At 47.5% G+C, this 16,192-nt stretch overlaps 1 protein-coding gene across 4 annotated transcripts in view; it reads right to left on the reverse strand.

The window, feature by feature from the left end:
- Positions 1 to 526: 526 nt before the first annotated feature.
- Positions 527 to 16,192, reverse strand: part of Ankrd11 (ankyrin repeat domain 11) — a 161,512-nt gene continuing 145,846 nt past the window's right edge. For all 4 annotated transcript variants that reach the window (XM_027410633.2, XM_035442745.1, XM_027410631.2 and 1 more), the window contains 6 exons: positions 14,686 to 14,833; positions 7,709 to 14,244; positions 5,277 to 5,375; positions 5,059 to 5,202; positions 3,020 to 3,112; positions 527 to 1,533 (listed from right to left, as the gene is read on the reverse strand). In XM_027410633.2, coding sequence (XP_027266434.1) covers positions 1,348 to 1,533; positions 3,020 to 3,112; positions 5,059 to 5,202; positions 5,277 to 5,375; positions 7,709 to 14,244; positions 14,686 to 14,833 — 7,206 coding nt within the window. In that variant the 3' untranslated portion in view covers positions 527 to 1,347. The remainder of the gene's footprint in view (positions 1,534 to 3,019; positions 3,113 to 5,058; positions 5,203 to 5,276; positions 5,376 to 7,708; positions 14,245 to 14,685; positions 14,834 to 16,192) is intronic.

Here is a 16,192-nt window from a genome sequence, read left to right on the forward strand (position 1 = left end):
GTGGATGCTTGGAGAATAGGATAATGCAATTTCTTTAAGTGCAAAATGAACCTGCAAAGATGGCCCTGCAAGGTATTTCACAATAAAGCTCTGTGGTTTAGGGATGAACAGTGAACTAAGGGCCAAAAAGACAGGGGGACTTTGTTCATAAAGTGGGTTCCCTAGCTGTAGAGCTACTAGGACATCTATACATTGTCAGGCCATGCCCAAGGTCAAGGGTCTTCAGCAGAAACAAATGTGATAGATCTGGTGGTGGTAGAAGCCCAGTATCCATAGCCAGTTGGACAAGGGAGATGTCTTCAAAGCTGACAGGCTACTTAGGGGCAAGTGATTCTGAGTGTTTATCCTTTTCTCATGGGCAAGGCAAAGCTGACCTTGTCCCTCCGCCTAGAATACAGGATGAACTATGCAGTTGCAGCACAGGATCCTACTTTCAAACTGTTCCAATTAACATATGTAACTTTCATATGTTAATTAACATACTGGCACCTCCTAGGAAGGAACCTACTACCTGAAGGGACATTGCATGTACAAAGAGCATTTTAATTAATTTATTTATTTCTTTACACATAACTGAAAGTGATGTTACAGTACATAAGTTATTTACAACTGTGCAGTAATGTGTTGCAAAATAAATTATCTAGAAGGCAGCAAAAGTACATTGTGAATGTATATAAAACTGTACAGGTTTGCGGATACACTCTATAGGATTATTGGCTCTGTAGTGTTTCAAGTTACGTTCTCAGAAAGAGAAACAAAATGCCCAAGATTAAAGGAAAAATATACAAACCACGTGGATTTGACTCCATTAAAAACACTATTGGAGAGTCCTGGCTGTGTCCCTGTGTCCAGGCAGGCAGCAGCCGGACCCTTGCCGGCACCAGTGTCCAAGCCTGTCCCGGGGACCATAGCGGGACAGCACTTTCCTGCCTCTTTGACCTGAAGGTCACTGCTTATGCGAGGTGGACGCCTTAGTCTATTTTCCATTAGTTGATCAGAATGGAACGAGGAATTAAAAAACACACTCTGTTCTGCGACTCCTCAAGTGCCCTGTTGGCTGGAAGAAAACCCAGAGGGCATGGCTGAGACAGAGCTACCTTGTCTGTGGCCATGGTCTCCTTGGCAAAGCTCTGCAGTGTCTGGGCCTCCTGCTCCCCACAGCAACTGGTAAAAAGAGATGCATTCTGCCTCACTGGCATCTGAAGCAGGAGACGAGTGGCCAGGTGCAGTCTCTGGGCTCCTCCCACTTGTTGGATGCGGTGCTCCCTCCTCCGCTGCCGGGACTCATCGGCAGCACTGGGCGACCTATGTGGCCCTTGTTTGTGTCCTGTGACTTTCCTCTGAATGTCATGCTGGCAAGAGTACGAAGTCGTCATTGACATCAACCATGGGCACGTAGAAGGATGGCACCTCATTTACACACAGGGACTTGTGCCCAGCGGGGTCCAGCTCCTGGGCCTTCAGCTGCCACTCCATTCTTTGCACAGCATTGAGGGCTGCAGCCTCATGCTGCTGCCGCATCAGCAAACATGTCTGTGGGACACACAAGGTGAGAGGAATGGCCAGGCCCCAGTTTTCACCACTGCCTCTAGGTTAGCACAGGATTGCAAGCCCACCCTAGTTTTAGCACAGAACCTAGATTATCCTCTGGTGAGGCCCAGGTCCTCCTGGAGTCGATTCATCAGGCAAACGTCCCCAATTCTGCACATTAGACTGGAGGTCTGACCCTTAACTGCTCTGTACACTGTACCATCCCTCAGCAGTTGTTAGCACTAGCAACTCAACTCAACTCACCTCTAGGTGTCCTTTCATTTTTTGTTTTGTATGCTGTGTGTATGTTTTGTGTTATAAATCTATTATAAATAGAAATAACCATTAAAGGTAATAAGGGACCTGGATGGAGTAGGACATGTTTTTGGGACCAAATAAGTAATTTTAAACATGGCCCAGGGAGTCCACCCATGCTTTGACACTGTTATGTGGCTGACTGGTTAGGGAAGGACAGCTTTGTGTGCCCAGTTGACTGGATTATCTCAAAGTCATTAAGTTTTGAGTATAGGTGCTTGACCAGCATGTCTCCCACACTGTAGGGAGTCAGACAGCCTCCTCCAACCCAGCCTTGCACAGTCTTCTGAATGAAGAATCCCATTCACCTTTTAGTTCTAAAAGAAATTAGCACCAAGATTTGGCCATTTTTATCTCCCTTCAGGACTGCCTCTTTAAGAAAAAAAACAAAAAAACCATTTAGAACTGTTTTTGTTACTATCTTAAAATTAAGAAATGAAAATGTGGTATTTTAAATGTACATAGTCAAATTTTAAAGCCCATTACTCTTCTCAGTGGATGAGATGTCTAGGGATCTAAAGGTGACTCTAGGATGGAGTGAGAGGGATGGAAGGAAGATGCTCATGGGAAAAATGCCTCAGGCCCACACTCTGTACATACCCTGTAGCCCATGTGCCACAAGGCTTCTGATTTTCTCAGGATCTCCTCAGCACCTCTGAATGAATGATATGCTTAACTGTCCACCACCCAGCTAACTCTTGACATCTTACTGTCAACAACATGCCTCAGGAGACTCTGGGTTGCTCCTCTTTTCTGCATAAGAGCGACATTTATGGGGAAACCACATAAAGGAGAGGTATCAACTTCTTTTTCTCATTTTGTGACTGATATGCTGGAGTCTCATAGTACTCTATGTTTGGCTCTAGCAGCTACAGGTGGGGATTTGATTCTTCTTTGATGATCTACCCTTTACCTATTCTCTTGTCTATTGTATTACGCAGTACAACTGTAGAAGGCTATGCTGTGATCCCTTAGGAGGGTTCAGGTTAGGTCCTGTCAGGACCTGCTCCTTTCACCTGGACAGAAGGGAAGACACGAAGAGACAACAGACCCAAGACCTTTACATACTCCCATACCACTGAGGCCTTCAAGGAGCAAACACATCATTTGTGACCATGCCTGGTAGTGGTATGGCCTCCCTTGCTCAGAGCAATCTGATACTACAAGAACTCACCTTCATACGGTCATACTTGTCATCTACATCCTGCAGCCAAGAGATGAACTGTCGGGCATTGAAGCGATCTCGCACAGACTTGTTTTCATCACCCTGTAGAAACCAAACAGGGATGTTCACAATAGCTTGTGGAGGCCATCAATGGGTGAAACCTTTCAGTCCTTTTTCCATCAGAGAATACAAGGGCAACCTCAGCAGTACACGTTTAACCATTTGCTCTTGCCCTTGAGGAAAAGTATTCCTAGGCACTGGTGGCCACAGACTCAGCCTTTGGTCCACTCAGTGCACTCAGTGATGATGGGGCAGTCAATATTTGGCAGGGTTGTAGACGGTAGGGCTGAGTGGAACCAGTTTCCTATGCAGAAGCCTAGTGTATTAGAAGGGACAGGTCAAGGCCTCACATAAACTCTGTCCTTTATTTTGGTGACATACAGCTAGCAATGGCGTATTTTAATTTATTTTCTTTTTAGAGGATGAAAGTATTTTTCTGTGCTGAAAAGGACAGTTGAGAAGCCTGAGGTGGGAACTGAGGGTCTTCTTGTATACTGGGATCAGCTTCCTCCCTCTGTGGTCTGAGCTTTAAGTAGATCCTCACTTCATTTTCATTACATACGAAGTGGTCTGTACTGTGACAGGCTATTCCGCAAACAAGAACCAAGTTTTATGTTGCCTCACAAAGGGGGAGAACCTGGAGATGGAATGAGTGCAGCAAAACAGACTGTTCTGATGTAGTTGGCCTATATCCTGAATGCAAGTTAAAAAGTTCTCAAACAGTTGGCCCACGACGACCAATATCCAATATGCATCAGCAAGAGAAATCAGGCAGAGATTGTCTCTTGGCTTTCACCTTCAAAAGCATGCTTGAAAAGTACAGAGATTTTTGTATTTAAACAAAATTCTCAAACAGTTATCCGGCCCAGTTTACTGACAACTGCAGAATATATTTTGTGTTAGGCATGGTGGCACACACCTGTAATCCCAGCACTTAGGACCTAGAGGCAGGACGGGAGTTCAAAGCCAGCCCAGGCTACACAAGACTCTTGTTTCTAAAAAGAGTTGTAACTGTTAATAGAGTGAAAAAGATCTTAACCCAAGTTCACCCAATCACGCGGAACATGGCAAGAGGTCTCTAGAACACCTGTTTTTAAAAGGACAGATACATCAACCAAGGTCTCAACAGCTAGGAGGAAACACATTATACACAGCTGCATGATGAGCAGAGGGACATAGCCCAGGCATAAATCTGGTATGAAACTGTCCACAGAGGACAGAGAGAACAGTGTGTGACAAACACCACCAGATACCCATAGCCTGGCAGAATGGGTTTAGGGCAGCTATCTATAGGAGAGTTAGGATCTGAAATGATGTACAGCAGGAAGAAGTGACAGAGAAGAGCTAAAGAGCATGGGATATCTGCTGGATCTGAGCCACAAATATAGAACATCAGAAGATCCAAGGGAGCCAGTGAAATAGCTTAGTGGGTACAGGTGCTTGCTGCCAAGGCGGATAGCTAAATTTAATCCCAACTTTTAAATGTTGTCCTCTGACCTCCATATATGTAAAAAATAAGGACTGTGCACAGTGACAGGTTAGGGCTGGAATGCTGCTCTCATGGGTAGTGTAGATGGGCCTATGTGCTTCCAGGCCCAGTGGCTCCAACTATCCCAGAAAAAAATAGCTAAGAATCTTGGCTAGTCCTGCAGCCTCACAGGAACACTTGACCAAAAACATCAATGTCTTGCTGCAATTATCATGGACCCATCATGGTCACTAACATAGCAGCTCTAGTCACCCCTTAGCTGTAGATGGGGCTGCAAATTTAAACAGACTGATATCACCCCTGCAGCATATGAGAGGGTGTGTACACAGGTGCCCCCTGCTTTCTGAGGCAACCTGAGGTTTAGAAGCGTGGGTCCCAAAGCATGCTATGAGCAGGGAAGCTGTAGTCCAGATGCAGGGCAGAGACTTGGGTATGCAGAATGAGTCTGGATGTTGTGGTGGTGAAAGCTGGCACCTACACCAGGTAGTGCTATACTGACCTGGCTTTCCAGAGGCATGTTATAGACCTCCGAGTCCAGCAGCATTGTGCATGCACTGAATGGTACTGCCTGGTTGGCAATGGTCCTGGCTGCCCGGCAGTGAACTCGAAGGATCTCTTGCTCACAGGACACAATCAGCTTCTCCTGAGGAAGGAGAGGAACAGGTGAACTTAAAAGTCCTTGTCATCATCAGGCCCCTTGCCCAATGTTCCACTTACCCTTTCTATGCTGTGCTGCAGGCGCAGCTTACCCCGCACAGCCTCTTGCTGCTTGAACAGTTCCTTCAGAGGCTCTGCCAGGGAGGGAGGGGGTGCGATCTGCAGGTGTAAGGAGAGAGGAGTAAGCTACAAGAGCACACTTAAAATTCGGACATGTTCTAATCTAGCACACGAACCAAGAAACCTGCTGAGAGGTCCTAGATGCTTACCTGGAAGCAACACCAAAGAGCTGGGTTGTGAACTTGCCCTATAAACAGTGACAGAAAAGGCAGGGCAGACAGCACCTAAGGTCTCTGGTACCTTGTGCAAGGAAGAAATCAGGTGTAACCACCCATGTTAAAGGAGCACAGTGGGAATGTAGGAGTTTTCAGAGTGAATAGAAGACTCAGCAATGTGCATAAAATTGAGGTGCATATAAAATCCTGGACTATGCCAGGGGTAGGGGTTGGGGCATTAGATAACCACACTAAGGCAGTCAGTAGAACCCACCCTTATCCTTACAGCTCTATGGAAGAGGCTCTTGGGCTGTAAGCACTGTGTCTTACAGGCTGAGCAAATAAATAGCACCATAGATGATGAGGAAGGTACTGAGAAGTCAGGATAATGTGGAGTCAGACTTCCAAAGCAGACACAGAAGTAGTTGTGGTGTGTACAGGGCCCCAGGCAAGCAAATTCTGTTGTCTCTTATGGCTGTAAAACAGAGGAGGAGCATGCAGTGGTGGTGGCAGGGCTGGGTTGGGGCACCCCCGTGAGCCAGAAAGGTGGAAGTTCAAAAGATAAGCAAAAGGCTGGAGCTTTCTGTACCACAAAGCAAACTCAGTGAGGTTAACAACCACCTCAGGCCATGGGGCAACTTTTCCTGATGGCAGAACTCCATCATTAGAGGTGGTGAAGGAACAGAAAAGCCCTGACAAGAAAAGCTACAGAATAATTGCTACAGGCAAGATCTGAGATTTGAATGTAGTCTCATAGTCTTTCCAGTAAGGGGAACTACAAAAGGCAGGCAACAACTCCTCAGTAGGGAGACTGAGCTAGCAGTGTCACCTTGAATTTCAGGCTCATCCCCAGTGACTATGAATGTGACACAGACTCATGTCTGTGTAGCAGGAATCTCACCAAAGCATTCCAGGCAATGATCAGCATGCATTTTGAGTCCTCTTGGCAAGGGTCAGAGGCACCATCACAGACCCACCCGTGAATAAATCTTTGACTGCCATATAACTTGTACAGATTCTGTGCTGCTTTGAAGTGAACTTCTTAGGGGCCACCAAGATAGATCAGCAGGTAAAGGGACTTGCTACCAACCTCAATAGATTGGGTTCAATCCCTGGGACGCACAGGGTAGAAAGAGAAAACTAACTCCTAGTAGCTGTTCTGACTTCCATGTGCTGTGGTGTGCACACAAAATGCACAACAAAACTGGAGCAGGGAGTAACCTTAAAATTTCAGCGAAATTTCTGTAGGCCTCTCTTGTCATACCTCTCAATAAGCCTAACCTCCAGGCAAGAAGCTTATTTAGCACAAGGAGGAGTATTTAATTTCCCTCTGACCCTGTCCATTAGAAAAAGTACTATGGGGCAGTGGTGGCACATGCCTTTAATCCGAACACTCAGGAGGCAGAGGCAGGCGGATCCAGGACAGCAGTGGACACAGAAATTCTGTCTCGAAGAGAAGGAGAGGGGGAAAAGAAAAAAAAAAGGTACTCTGCTGTAGGGCCAGCATGGTCCTTCCCTTAGGACTATAATTCCTTCCAGGACTTGTGCTCATTTAGACAAACCCTTATGTTGTAACACAATGTTGAGTGCATTCAAGTAGCAAAAGAGTTGGCTGGGTACAAAAGACTCTGTGTGAATAAAACTGCTTGTAGGGAAGTAGTGAAAAGGGGCCTCCCTTTGGCTTTTTAATGAAGATGATCCTGAAGTTAGGAAATCAGCATCTGCTGCTTGGGGCATGTGTGGCTGTGTGAAAAAGGCCAGTTCTGAGGTACTGAGGTCAGTATGCATGGCCAAGTGGAATGTGCTACGGGAAAACCCCTGAAGGAACACTGAAGGAACACATGGGAATGAGGTAGCGTCAGGCAGAACAGCAGACACAGATGTCTTAGAATGCCAATGAAGAATAAAGGAGAGGCTTCAGGGTGCCAGTGAGACCCAAGAACCATGACAGGTGAAGGTGGGAATAGAGAGGGAGTTAAGTCTGCCAAGGCCAGCAGGAAAAGGGAAGGCACTACTAAGGACAGCACTAGTTTGATCTGTACAGGCACTGTACAGCGGAGTTGGAGGTGGATGTGTATGGAGGGCTGGTGAGATAGACAGGGCACTGACCCTCACAAACGACAACCAAGAATGCCCCAAAGGTCTCTGCTCATCAGTACCTTGTTGACCTACTCACTGCCTGGTGCTTGTGCACACACAGACCCCCATGGCACTCACCACAGGGATGTGCAGCTTGCTGAGCGGCTTGCCATCCAAGAGGTAGGACCCCGTGTAGGTGACATACTCAGCATAGCACTGGGGTGCCTGCGGAGTGATGCAGCAGAGGATCTTGCGTTTCTCTTCTATCTTCTTTCTGATCTGAAGGTACTCAAAGTATGGGTTGGACCTGTCGCTGTGGTAGGGCTCAATGGCATCAAGCTTTATGGCATCCACAATGGCGGCCAGCGTCTGCTGGATGACCTCCCGAGTCTGTTGTGTGGATGTGTTCAGCTGCTGCTGCAGCTGCTGACTAGAACGTTGGAAGCGGCGCTTGCGGGGGTGCTGGGCCTGGGCATCTTCCTCCTCAGAGGCACGGCCCTTGGCTCTAGAGGTTGGGGCAGGCATTGGATCCTTCTCTGTTGGGGTTATGTTCTGCTTGCTCTGGCTTGCCAGCATCTGGGCACGGTTCCTGGTCATGCGCTGAGGAACTTCTTCCACCTTAGGGGCCTTGGGGACTTCAGCTGAAGGTTTGGACTCTGTGTCTGTAGCCTCTGGCTGAATGTTGCCTGGGGGCCCTTCAGCTGCAGCCACAACACAGGTAGCTTCTGCATTGTTGTGTGCCTGTGTCAAGCCATCTGTGGTGGGGCCATCAGATGCACAGCACGGAGCAGCAGAAGGGTCTTCAACTTCAGTCTCATCATCACCGCCTCCCAGGGGATGCTGTTCAGGGGGACTGGGTGCTGATACCAAATTGGAGACTGAAGCCTCAGGGGCACTGTCATCTGCAGGGACCTCTGTTTCTACTGTAGCTTCTAGAACTACATCCAGCTTTGGCTCCTCTGAGGGCTCAGGCTCAGTGGAGCACTGAGGTGATGCTTCCTCAGGAGGCGGGGCTGGTTGTTCCTCTGTTGCTGAGGCAGTTACCTCCCCACTGCTAAGGACCCCAGTGGGGCCTGGAGAGCTCTCTACTGGAGGAACAGGACTGCCCTCCACAGCTTCTGCCTCAACATCTGAAGCATCTTTGGCCTGGAGAGGGAGCTCTGGCAGTGAGAAAGGCCCCAGGTCGAGGTCATCCTCAGGGCTGGTAAAGGCTTCATGCCATGACACTGGTTCTACCTGGCTGAGGGCAGACATACTATGATTGCTGTCTAGGAAGCTACTCTCTAATGGTCCCAGAGCCTCAACCTGAGCCACAGTAGTAACACATGTAGTCTCAGGGGCTGTGTCCAGGGGTGCGTCTGGGATTGATTTACAGTTGTTGAAGTAGGATTCCAGCCTGGTGGGAGCAGCATAAGGAGCAGCCCCTTCTGCAGCAGAAATGGCCACTGGGATTGCTCCTGTTCCACCATCTTTGACTTCCTCTAAACCTGACTCAGGGGCTGGCAAAGGGTAAGAGACTGGAGACACAGGGTATGTGGGCTCTGCAGCACTGAAGGGCCCTGGGGTGGTGGAGTGGAGGGACTCTCCAGGACAGAAATGTTTTGGGGACTCTGCAAACCTCTGTGGGGACTTTAGCAGAAGTTCAGAGCCCACAGGCCAGCTGACAGGGTTTTCAGAGGCACTAGCAATGAGGGTGGAAGAAAGGGCCTGCTCAGCAGTAGTGTGTGCCCACTCAACAGGTTCCTCGGTAATGACCGTGTTGAAGGGGCCCTCATCCAGGGGCTCCAGATAGCTGGGCTCTGGAGGAAGGATGGCAGCTGTGGCCTGCTGGTCCTCTGTGGCATCCAAAGGTAGGCCTAGATCTGGGGGCAAGGTCCCTTCAATTGCTGGGGTCACCAATTCACCTCTTGGGGAAGGGGAAGACTTTGCTGGTAGGCTGGAGAAGACGCTGTCTGGGGGTGGTGTGGCATTGACCACAGCTGTTGGTGGACAGTGCAGAGTGTCCACCTTGGGTGAGGGGATACCATAGTCTGGGGAGTAGTACCCAGGTGACAGGCAGGCAAACTTCTCTGCAGGAACGGGTGGCAGAGGAGTCTTTTCTTCCAGTAAGTGCTGTACTGGGGAATCAAAAGAGGCTGCAGGAACACTCTGTTGCCTGAACAGCTTGTCCCCAACACTGAATTCCTCTTCAGGTGTCCTTCTGATATCCACAGAGATTGAGCGATACAGGTTTGTGGAGACAGGCCTTGTAGGTGTCTGCCCTGGGTTTTCTGAAACCACACTGGAAGCCACAGAGAATCTGTCAAAAAAGGGTGGAGAGCAGGCGCTAGTGGATGTGGTGGAGACAGGCATTGAATGTTGGGAGTCAGTGCAGTCAAATACCAGGTCAGGGTAATCATCAGCACTGCAGGATGGGGTCCTAGGTGTGTGCATCACCTCCTCATAGCTGGGGCATGACACTACTGAGGTGGGGGTAGGCACTCCAGTGGGTCGGCCCTGTTCAGTCCGGGGTGAAGCAGACAGAACCTCCTTCAAGGGTTGCCCAGCTAGCCAGTCTTTGGACTCTGTGCCTGGTCCAGTGTGTGGCTTGCTTTCACCAGTGGGCAGCGTGGTAGCGGACTCCTTGAGCTTTTTGTCTTTAAAAGGAGGGTCTAGGCCCAGAGCTTTCTTAGAAGGAAGATCCAGGCTCTTTTTGCGTCCATCATCAGTGGGCTTCTTCTCTTTGAGCTTGGGGTCTCCAGACCTATGCCGCATCTTCTCCATCTGTTTCATGCGTTCCTTGTGACGCTTGTGCCGCTCCTCAATCTCAAGATCTTTTTGGGACAGCATCCTTTCAAAACTTGTCATCATGAGATCACCATCTCCAAGGAGCTTCTCGCGGGGCCTGATGTCTTTCTTGCTTGAGTCTCTGGATGGCAGGAGCTTGTCATTCCCATTGCTCATCTTCACGAGGTCACCCTTTTCTCGCTCTGTGTTCTCCTTGAATTTCTCCTTCAGCTTGGTCTCGCTGAGCTTCAGGCTTTCATCCCTGGACTTCTCCTTAAAGGAGTTGGGAGGATTGTCCTTATCTTTGGCTGTAGGCTTTGGCTCATCCTTGTGATGTCTTAGGAACCCATCTACATGCTTATCCCTGTGTTTCTCCTTCTCATCTCTCCACTTTTCCCTATGCTTCTCTCTCTTCTTCTTCTCCTTTAGGATGCTAATGGTACTTGACCCATACGGCTTTAGTTCCTTCTCTATTTTCTTTGCAGGTTCTCTTTCAGAATCATTTCTGTCTTTCTTTTCTGAAGAAAACAATTCAATAGCTTTATCTAGTTCCTCTTCAATGTCAGCTTTTGTGGTGTAAGAAACCCCATAAGCTTCTGTATCCAAGAAGTCCTTTTCATATTGGCTGGAGTCTTTCCTGATGCCACTGCTATTGTCCTTGTAGTCTTCACTCTTTTCTTTCTTCTCTGCCTTTTCCTTTTTGGCTCTCTCACGCTCATGGCTTTTCTTAGAGGATGATGAGGAATGCCTATGCCTCTCCTTTTCCCTCAATTTCTCTGAGAGGCAGGTATTCTCCCTGGTCTTGTCCTCTGGTGGTGGCTCAGAAAAGGATACCTCGAGAAGTGTGCTCAGGCTGGGTTCCTGGCCATGGTCAGCAAAACTGTCAGAGGAGACTTCACTGATCTTGTCGTTGGAGTCTTCCCGGTAGTCATGCAGAGCCTCTTCCTCCAGCTTCTCTAGTAGGCTCTTCTCCACTTCAGGGCCTCGTGAAGACTTTCTTTCTCGGGAGTGCTCCTTCTCTGGCTTCTCCTTGTGCTTACTTTTGGCCTTGTCTTCAGCAAAGTGCTTCTTCTCCACCTTTTCAGGGACTTTCTGTTTATTTTTCTTTTCTTGGGCAGAGTCGATAGAAGCTCTGTCTTTCCTGTCCTTGTATTTTTCTGCACACTCTTTTTCTTTCTTCTCTTTGTGCTTCTCAAAGATCTTTTCCTTCTTGTCCTTCCCTCCTTCTGCAACTCCTCTGTCTTTCTTTTTTTCCTTGGGCTCTTTGTCTCTTGGTTTCTCTGTGTGCTGCCTGTCAGAAGAGGACTTCCTGTGTCTATCAGAAGGATGTTCTCTTCCATCTTCCTTATCCTGGAGGCTATCCACTCTCTGTGTGTCACTGGCCTCGCCAACCTTGAAGCTGCTGGTCACATAATCATCTTTCTCGTCTTCACTTTCATCTGTGAATATGTCTGCAATATACCAGCTCTTCTCCTTTCCCTTCTTGTCGTCCTTTTTTTCTGAGAAGTCTTCTGAGATGATGCTAGGGAACATCTTCTCCTTCTTTTCTCTCATTTGGTCAAGGGATGCTTTTCTGTCTTTGCTGTGTATGTCTTTATGCTTTTCCTTCCCATCTTTCTTCTCTTTAAAACATTTTTCAAATTCTTTGTCTTTCTGACACTTCTCAAGGATAGATTTCTCGCTTCTGTCTCTCTCACTGGACTTGTCTTTGTACTTTTCTGCCCTGCCCTTTTCCTTCCTCTCCTTTTCTAGGACATCCTTTCTCTCTTTTTCCCGTGCCGCATGGGGCCGTTCCCAGGGCTCCAGGTTCTTAGTGAAGTCACAATCTGACTTGTCCTTGAAGGTGCTCTCACAGCCACACTCCTTTAGGTCTTCCCTGTGTACCTCTTCAGATCGTATACGCCCATCCCTCCGCTCCCGAGAGCCCTCTAGGGTATCTCTCCTGTCCCGGACCACGTCAGCAGACTCTCGCCTCTTCTTGTCTTTCTCAGAGAGATAGCTGGGGATGCTCTTATGCTTTTCTGTTTGGTCTCTCCTCTTCTCAGAGTTCTTATCTAGATAGTCCCTGTCTTTCTTTCGGAAGAAAGAGTCTCTAAAATCTCGCTTTTCCCGGGTTCTGTTGTCACGCTTCTTTTCCTTACTGTCGTCTTTAACTGTTTCCAGGATAAGTTTAGCCACTGAGTCACTCTTGATATCCCTATAGTCTGTCACTGGAGAGTCCCAGCTGTCCTCTCCTTTGAAATCAAAAGAGGAATCAGACAGATCAGAAAACCACCTCTCTTGCTGGTCATCAGAAAGGCTGAACTTGGTGTCCTCATGCTCCAGAAACTGACTTTTGTTACAATATTCATCAAAGGTAGCATCTTCCCTATACAGCTTTTCCTTTTTCAGTTTTTCTTTGTCCTCTTTGAAGCTCTTGTCCTTCTCCTTGGAAAGCTCTTTCATGTCATTCTTCTTCTCTAACTTGGAAGGTCGGTCTTTGGACCTTTTCTTCCTTTCCTCTTTGTACAGTCTCAGTTTTTCCTCCTTGGGAGACTTTTCCTTTGTTGACTTCTCCCTTTCTACCTTACTGGGACGGTCTTTTTCTTCCCGAAAAGATCTGTTGATTTCTTTGCTCATATCCTTGATTCTCTTTAGTGCCTTCTCATCCTTAAAGAGCCACTCTTTATCTTCTGATTTTATCTTACCAAGTTTATCTTCTTTCTTAAAATGGTCTCTGTCGTGTTTCAATACTTTCAACTTATTTTCAGTGGAAATGTCATTATCTAAGAGGATAGCCTTATCCGACTTTTGCTTGGAGTCCTCATATTCGTATGTAAAGCTTTTCAATTTAAGTTCTTGGCTGACTGAACTCTGTCCTTTCTCCTTGTTTTTGTGTTTGTGTTTTGTTTTGTGTTTTTTGACTACTTTCCCTTCCTTGTCCAGCTTTGAGACAGCTCCATCTGTACAGGGGTGGAAGGTGCTTCTCTTCTCAGGTGGCATGCTCTGCAGGCCACCCCTTTTACGATGTTCTTGCTTCCTCCTTGTAGGCTTCAGAGATTCCACACTGGAGCCCTCGGAGGAGCAGTCAGACTCACTGGTCAGTCCCGTCCTTGAGGAGTCTGACAAAGAACTGACCTCAGACCAGGCTGGGGAAGAAATGGCTTTCCAATTGTCAGTACGCCAGTGCTTAGTGTGCTGGTCCGAGTGGCCAGAGCTATGTTTCTGGGCCGAAGCACTACCATGAGACGAGGTGGAGGAGGCAGACAGTGAGCTGAACAGGGAAGGATCCTTCAGCACCAACGGGGACCCCTTGAGGCAGCTTGAGCTCCCCACAGAGTCTCCATCATCCTCATCACTCTCTGAGGACTCACTTTCTGACCCAGAGGAACAGAATTTGTCATTCCTCTTTCCAAACCGAACTTCTTTGCCTTTTGTTTCTTTCTTACGCTTCTTTTTCAATTTATTTTTTTCTTTCTGCTGCCTAGAACTAGAAGACTCTCGTGCTTTACTACTAGGAAGCATTGTGTGTGCTGACAATCTCAGTTTCTCTCCAGCCCCCATAGCAACACTCACATCCTCTTCATCTGACGTGTCTGACAAGATGCGATGGGCTGCCTTCTTTGGTGCAAGCGCGTTGTTTTTTGAGTAACTTTTAACTTCCATTTTGGGTATTGAAATGAAACTGTTTGACTTAGTTTCTTTCCTATAGTCTTTCTTCAGCAAGTGCTTGTCATCCACTGGAGGAACCCTGTCCTGTTCATCATCCTCATCAAACTCATACTCATCCTTGACAGGGGTCACAGTTTTCTGGGGCTCTGGATTCTTAGCCTTAAGCTTGAGGCCTTTCTCAAACTCAGAGTCTGTGTTATTGCCATCAACGGAGCTAGAAGGTGCAAATGATGGGGCGTCCTCCTCTTCAGAGCTCTCTGTTGGAAACAGGAAGGGAGACATCAGGCAGGTCAGAATCATTTTCCTAGCATCAGTTAAGAATGCTCTGTAGCTGTGGAGGGAACAGGCCTTCCCAACACATGGCCGCACAGAAGGGAAGGCTGGTTGGCTTTGCTTCTGAAGAAGCACTTTACTTTAGTCACATCTGAGGCCAACCTCAGGCAGAAGGAACCCACTGGGCTTTGTGAGAGACAAGGCTGGCATCTCAGCAGACAGAGTGCAGGCATCTTGGCAGCGAGGCACCCTGGCAGAACTCCTGTATCTGGAAGTTCCTGAAGGCGCCAGCCACCTGAAGAGGCTTGTAGACCCTGTGTGACAATCTGCAGGGGAATACCATATGTAGACACTGCAAGGCACTTGCCCATTAGGGAGTATAGAGCCTCGCCCACCCACTCATGTGGTCTGTCTGCCTGGCTTACCAGTGGAGCTCTCCTCACTGGAAGTGTATGTGCCTTTGCCTAACAGGAGATTCACCATCGTTGGGGAATTGGCTACTTTCAACGGTGTCTCGCCTTTCCTGTTGCTTTGTTGAGGGTTTCCGCCATACCGTAACAACAACTTCACCACCTACAAAACAATAATAGTATTAGCAGACTATTTGAAAAATAGTTACTCTGCCATGCCTGTAGAAAGCTATAGCCCATTCTAAACCCTGTTGTGGGACAGCTATGTGCAGAGCCATTATGGCAAGGTCTCTAGGTGCCCAGCAAGGCTGTCCTCTTGTGAGAGACTGCACAGGGTTCCCCTCCAAAAGCAGGTCACTTCCTCCATGTTTTCTCCATCTCTCCTTGATGTTCTACCTCTTCCCCAAAATCTTCTCACATGCTCCCTTCCCACCAAGACAGCTGGTCAGCAGTGCAGGTCCGAAGGGTAGGTACATAGGGGAAGTTATCTTTGGAGGACTGGGGTGTGGAAAATAGAGAAAACAAAGACCACATTTCTGTAAGCTGGTTTATTTATTTTCATTTACATTAGAAAATAAGATAACTCCTCCTTGCTTGATTTTACATGCATAAAGATGGTTACATGGGTGACAGAAGCATTCAAGGAGACATTTCAGCCATTTATAATCAGCAACCTGTGTTTCATACGCCTGAGACAGAAACTCACTCAACTCCAATGCAAACATCAAATTTCAATCTATCCTCAACTTCAGTTCAGGCTTTAATACATCCTCTTGTCACTCACAGTGTTTCAACATTAGTTTTGCATTGGATCATCCGCATGGAGAGTTTTTAGCGCATAAGTTTTCTACTGCTGTTTTAAGAAATCAACACAGCCTGCTTATAGTCTGAAGGAATCTGTTTCATTTGCTTGGCTTACATCAAGGTACAGATAAAGCTGGATCCTTCCTTCATTGTATAGGTTGTTGTCAGAATTTGGTTCCTGTGGTGCTGGGACCAAGGATCTACTTCCCTGCTGTTAGAGGTTAGTATCCTCCAGAGACTTTCCCCTGAGGCCAGGAATGCAGGCCATATTCCCACCAGGCCTACTATCTTCCATCTTGTTCCCGCCAGGAAGACAGGCTTTCAAAAGGTGCCTTACTGTGTTCCTATGTTACTTGTGACATTTTACATAATTACAAAAAAATTAGAACTCATGGAAATCTGAAGATTTAGATAATAGCCTTTGCCTCCAGTTTTATCACCTGCTAGCTCACAGCCAGCTTTACTCATACTTTTCAGGGTATTCTTTTACAAGTCTCAGACATCCGATAAACTTTTCCAGCCCATTTTTCTGAAAGGGTCCAAATAAAACATCATGCCATTATCTCACCTAAAATTTTAATGCCAGTTTTGTCATTTCACTCAGAAGCCCCAACCCACAATGATTCAGCCAGGCAGGGGCTGCTTTTTAGCACTATTAACTTGGGCAGAAGGTCTCATCTGCAACCCATTCTCTTGTAGGAAGGGGTATGTCCAACAT

This window comes from Cricetulus griseus, chromosome 3 (genome assembly GCF_003668045.3).
Source record: "Cricetulus griseus strain 17A/GY chromosome 3, alternate assembly CriGri-PICRH-1.0, whole genome shotgun sequence".
NCBI classification, from domain to species: Eukaryota; Metazoa; Chordata; class Mammalia; order Rodentia; family Cricetidae; genus Cricetulus; species Cricetulus griseus.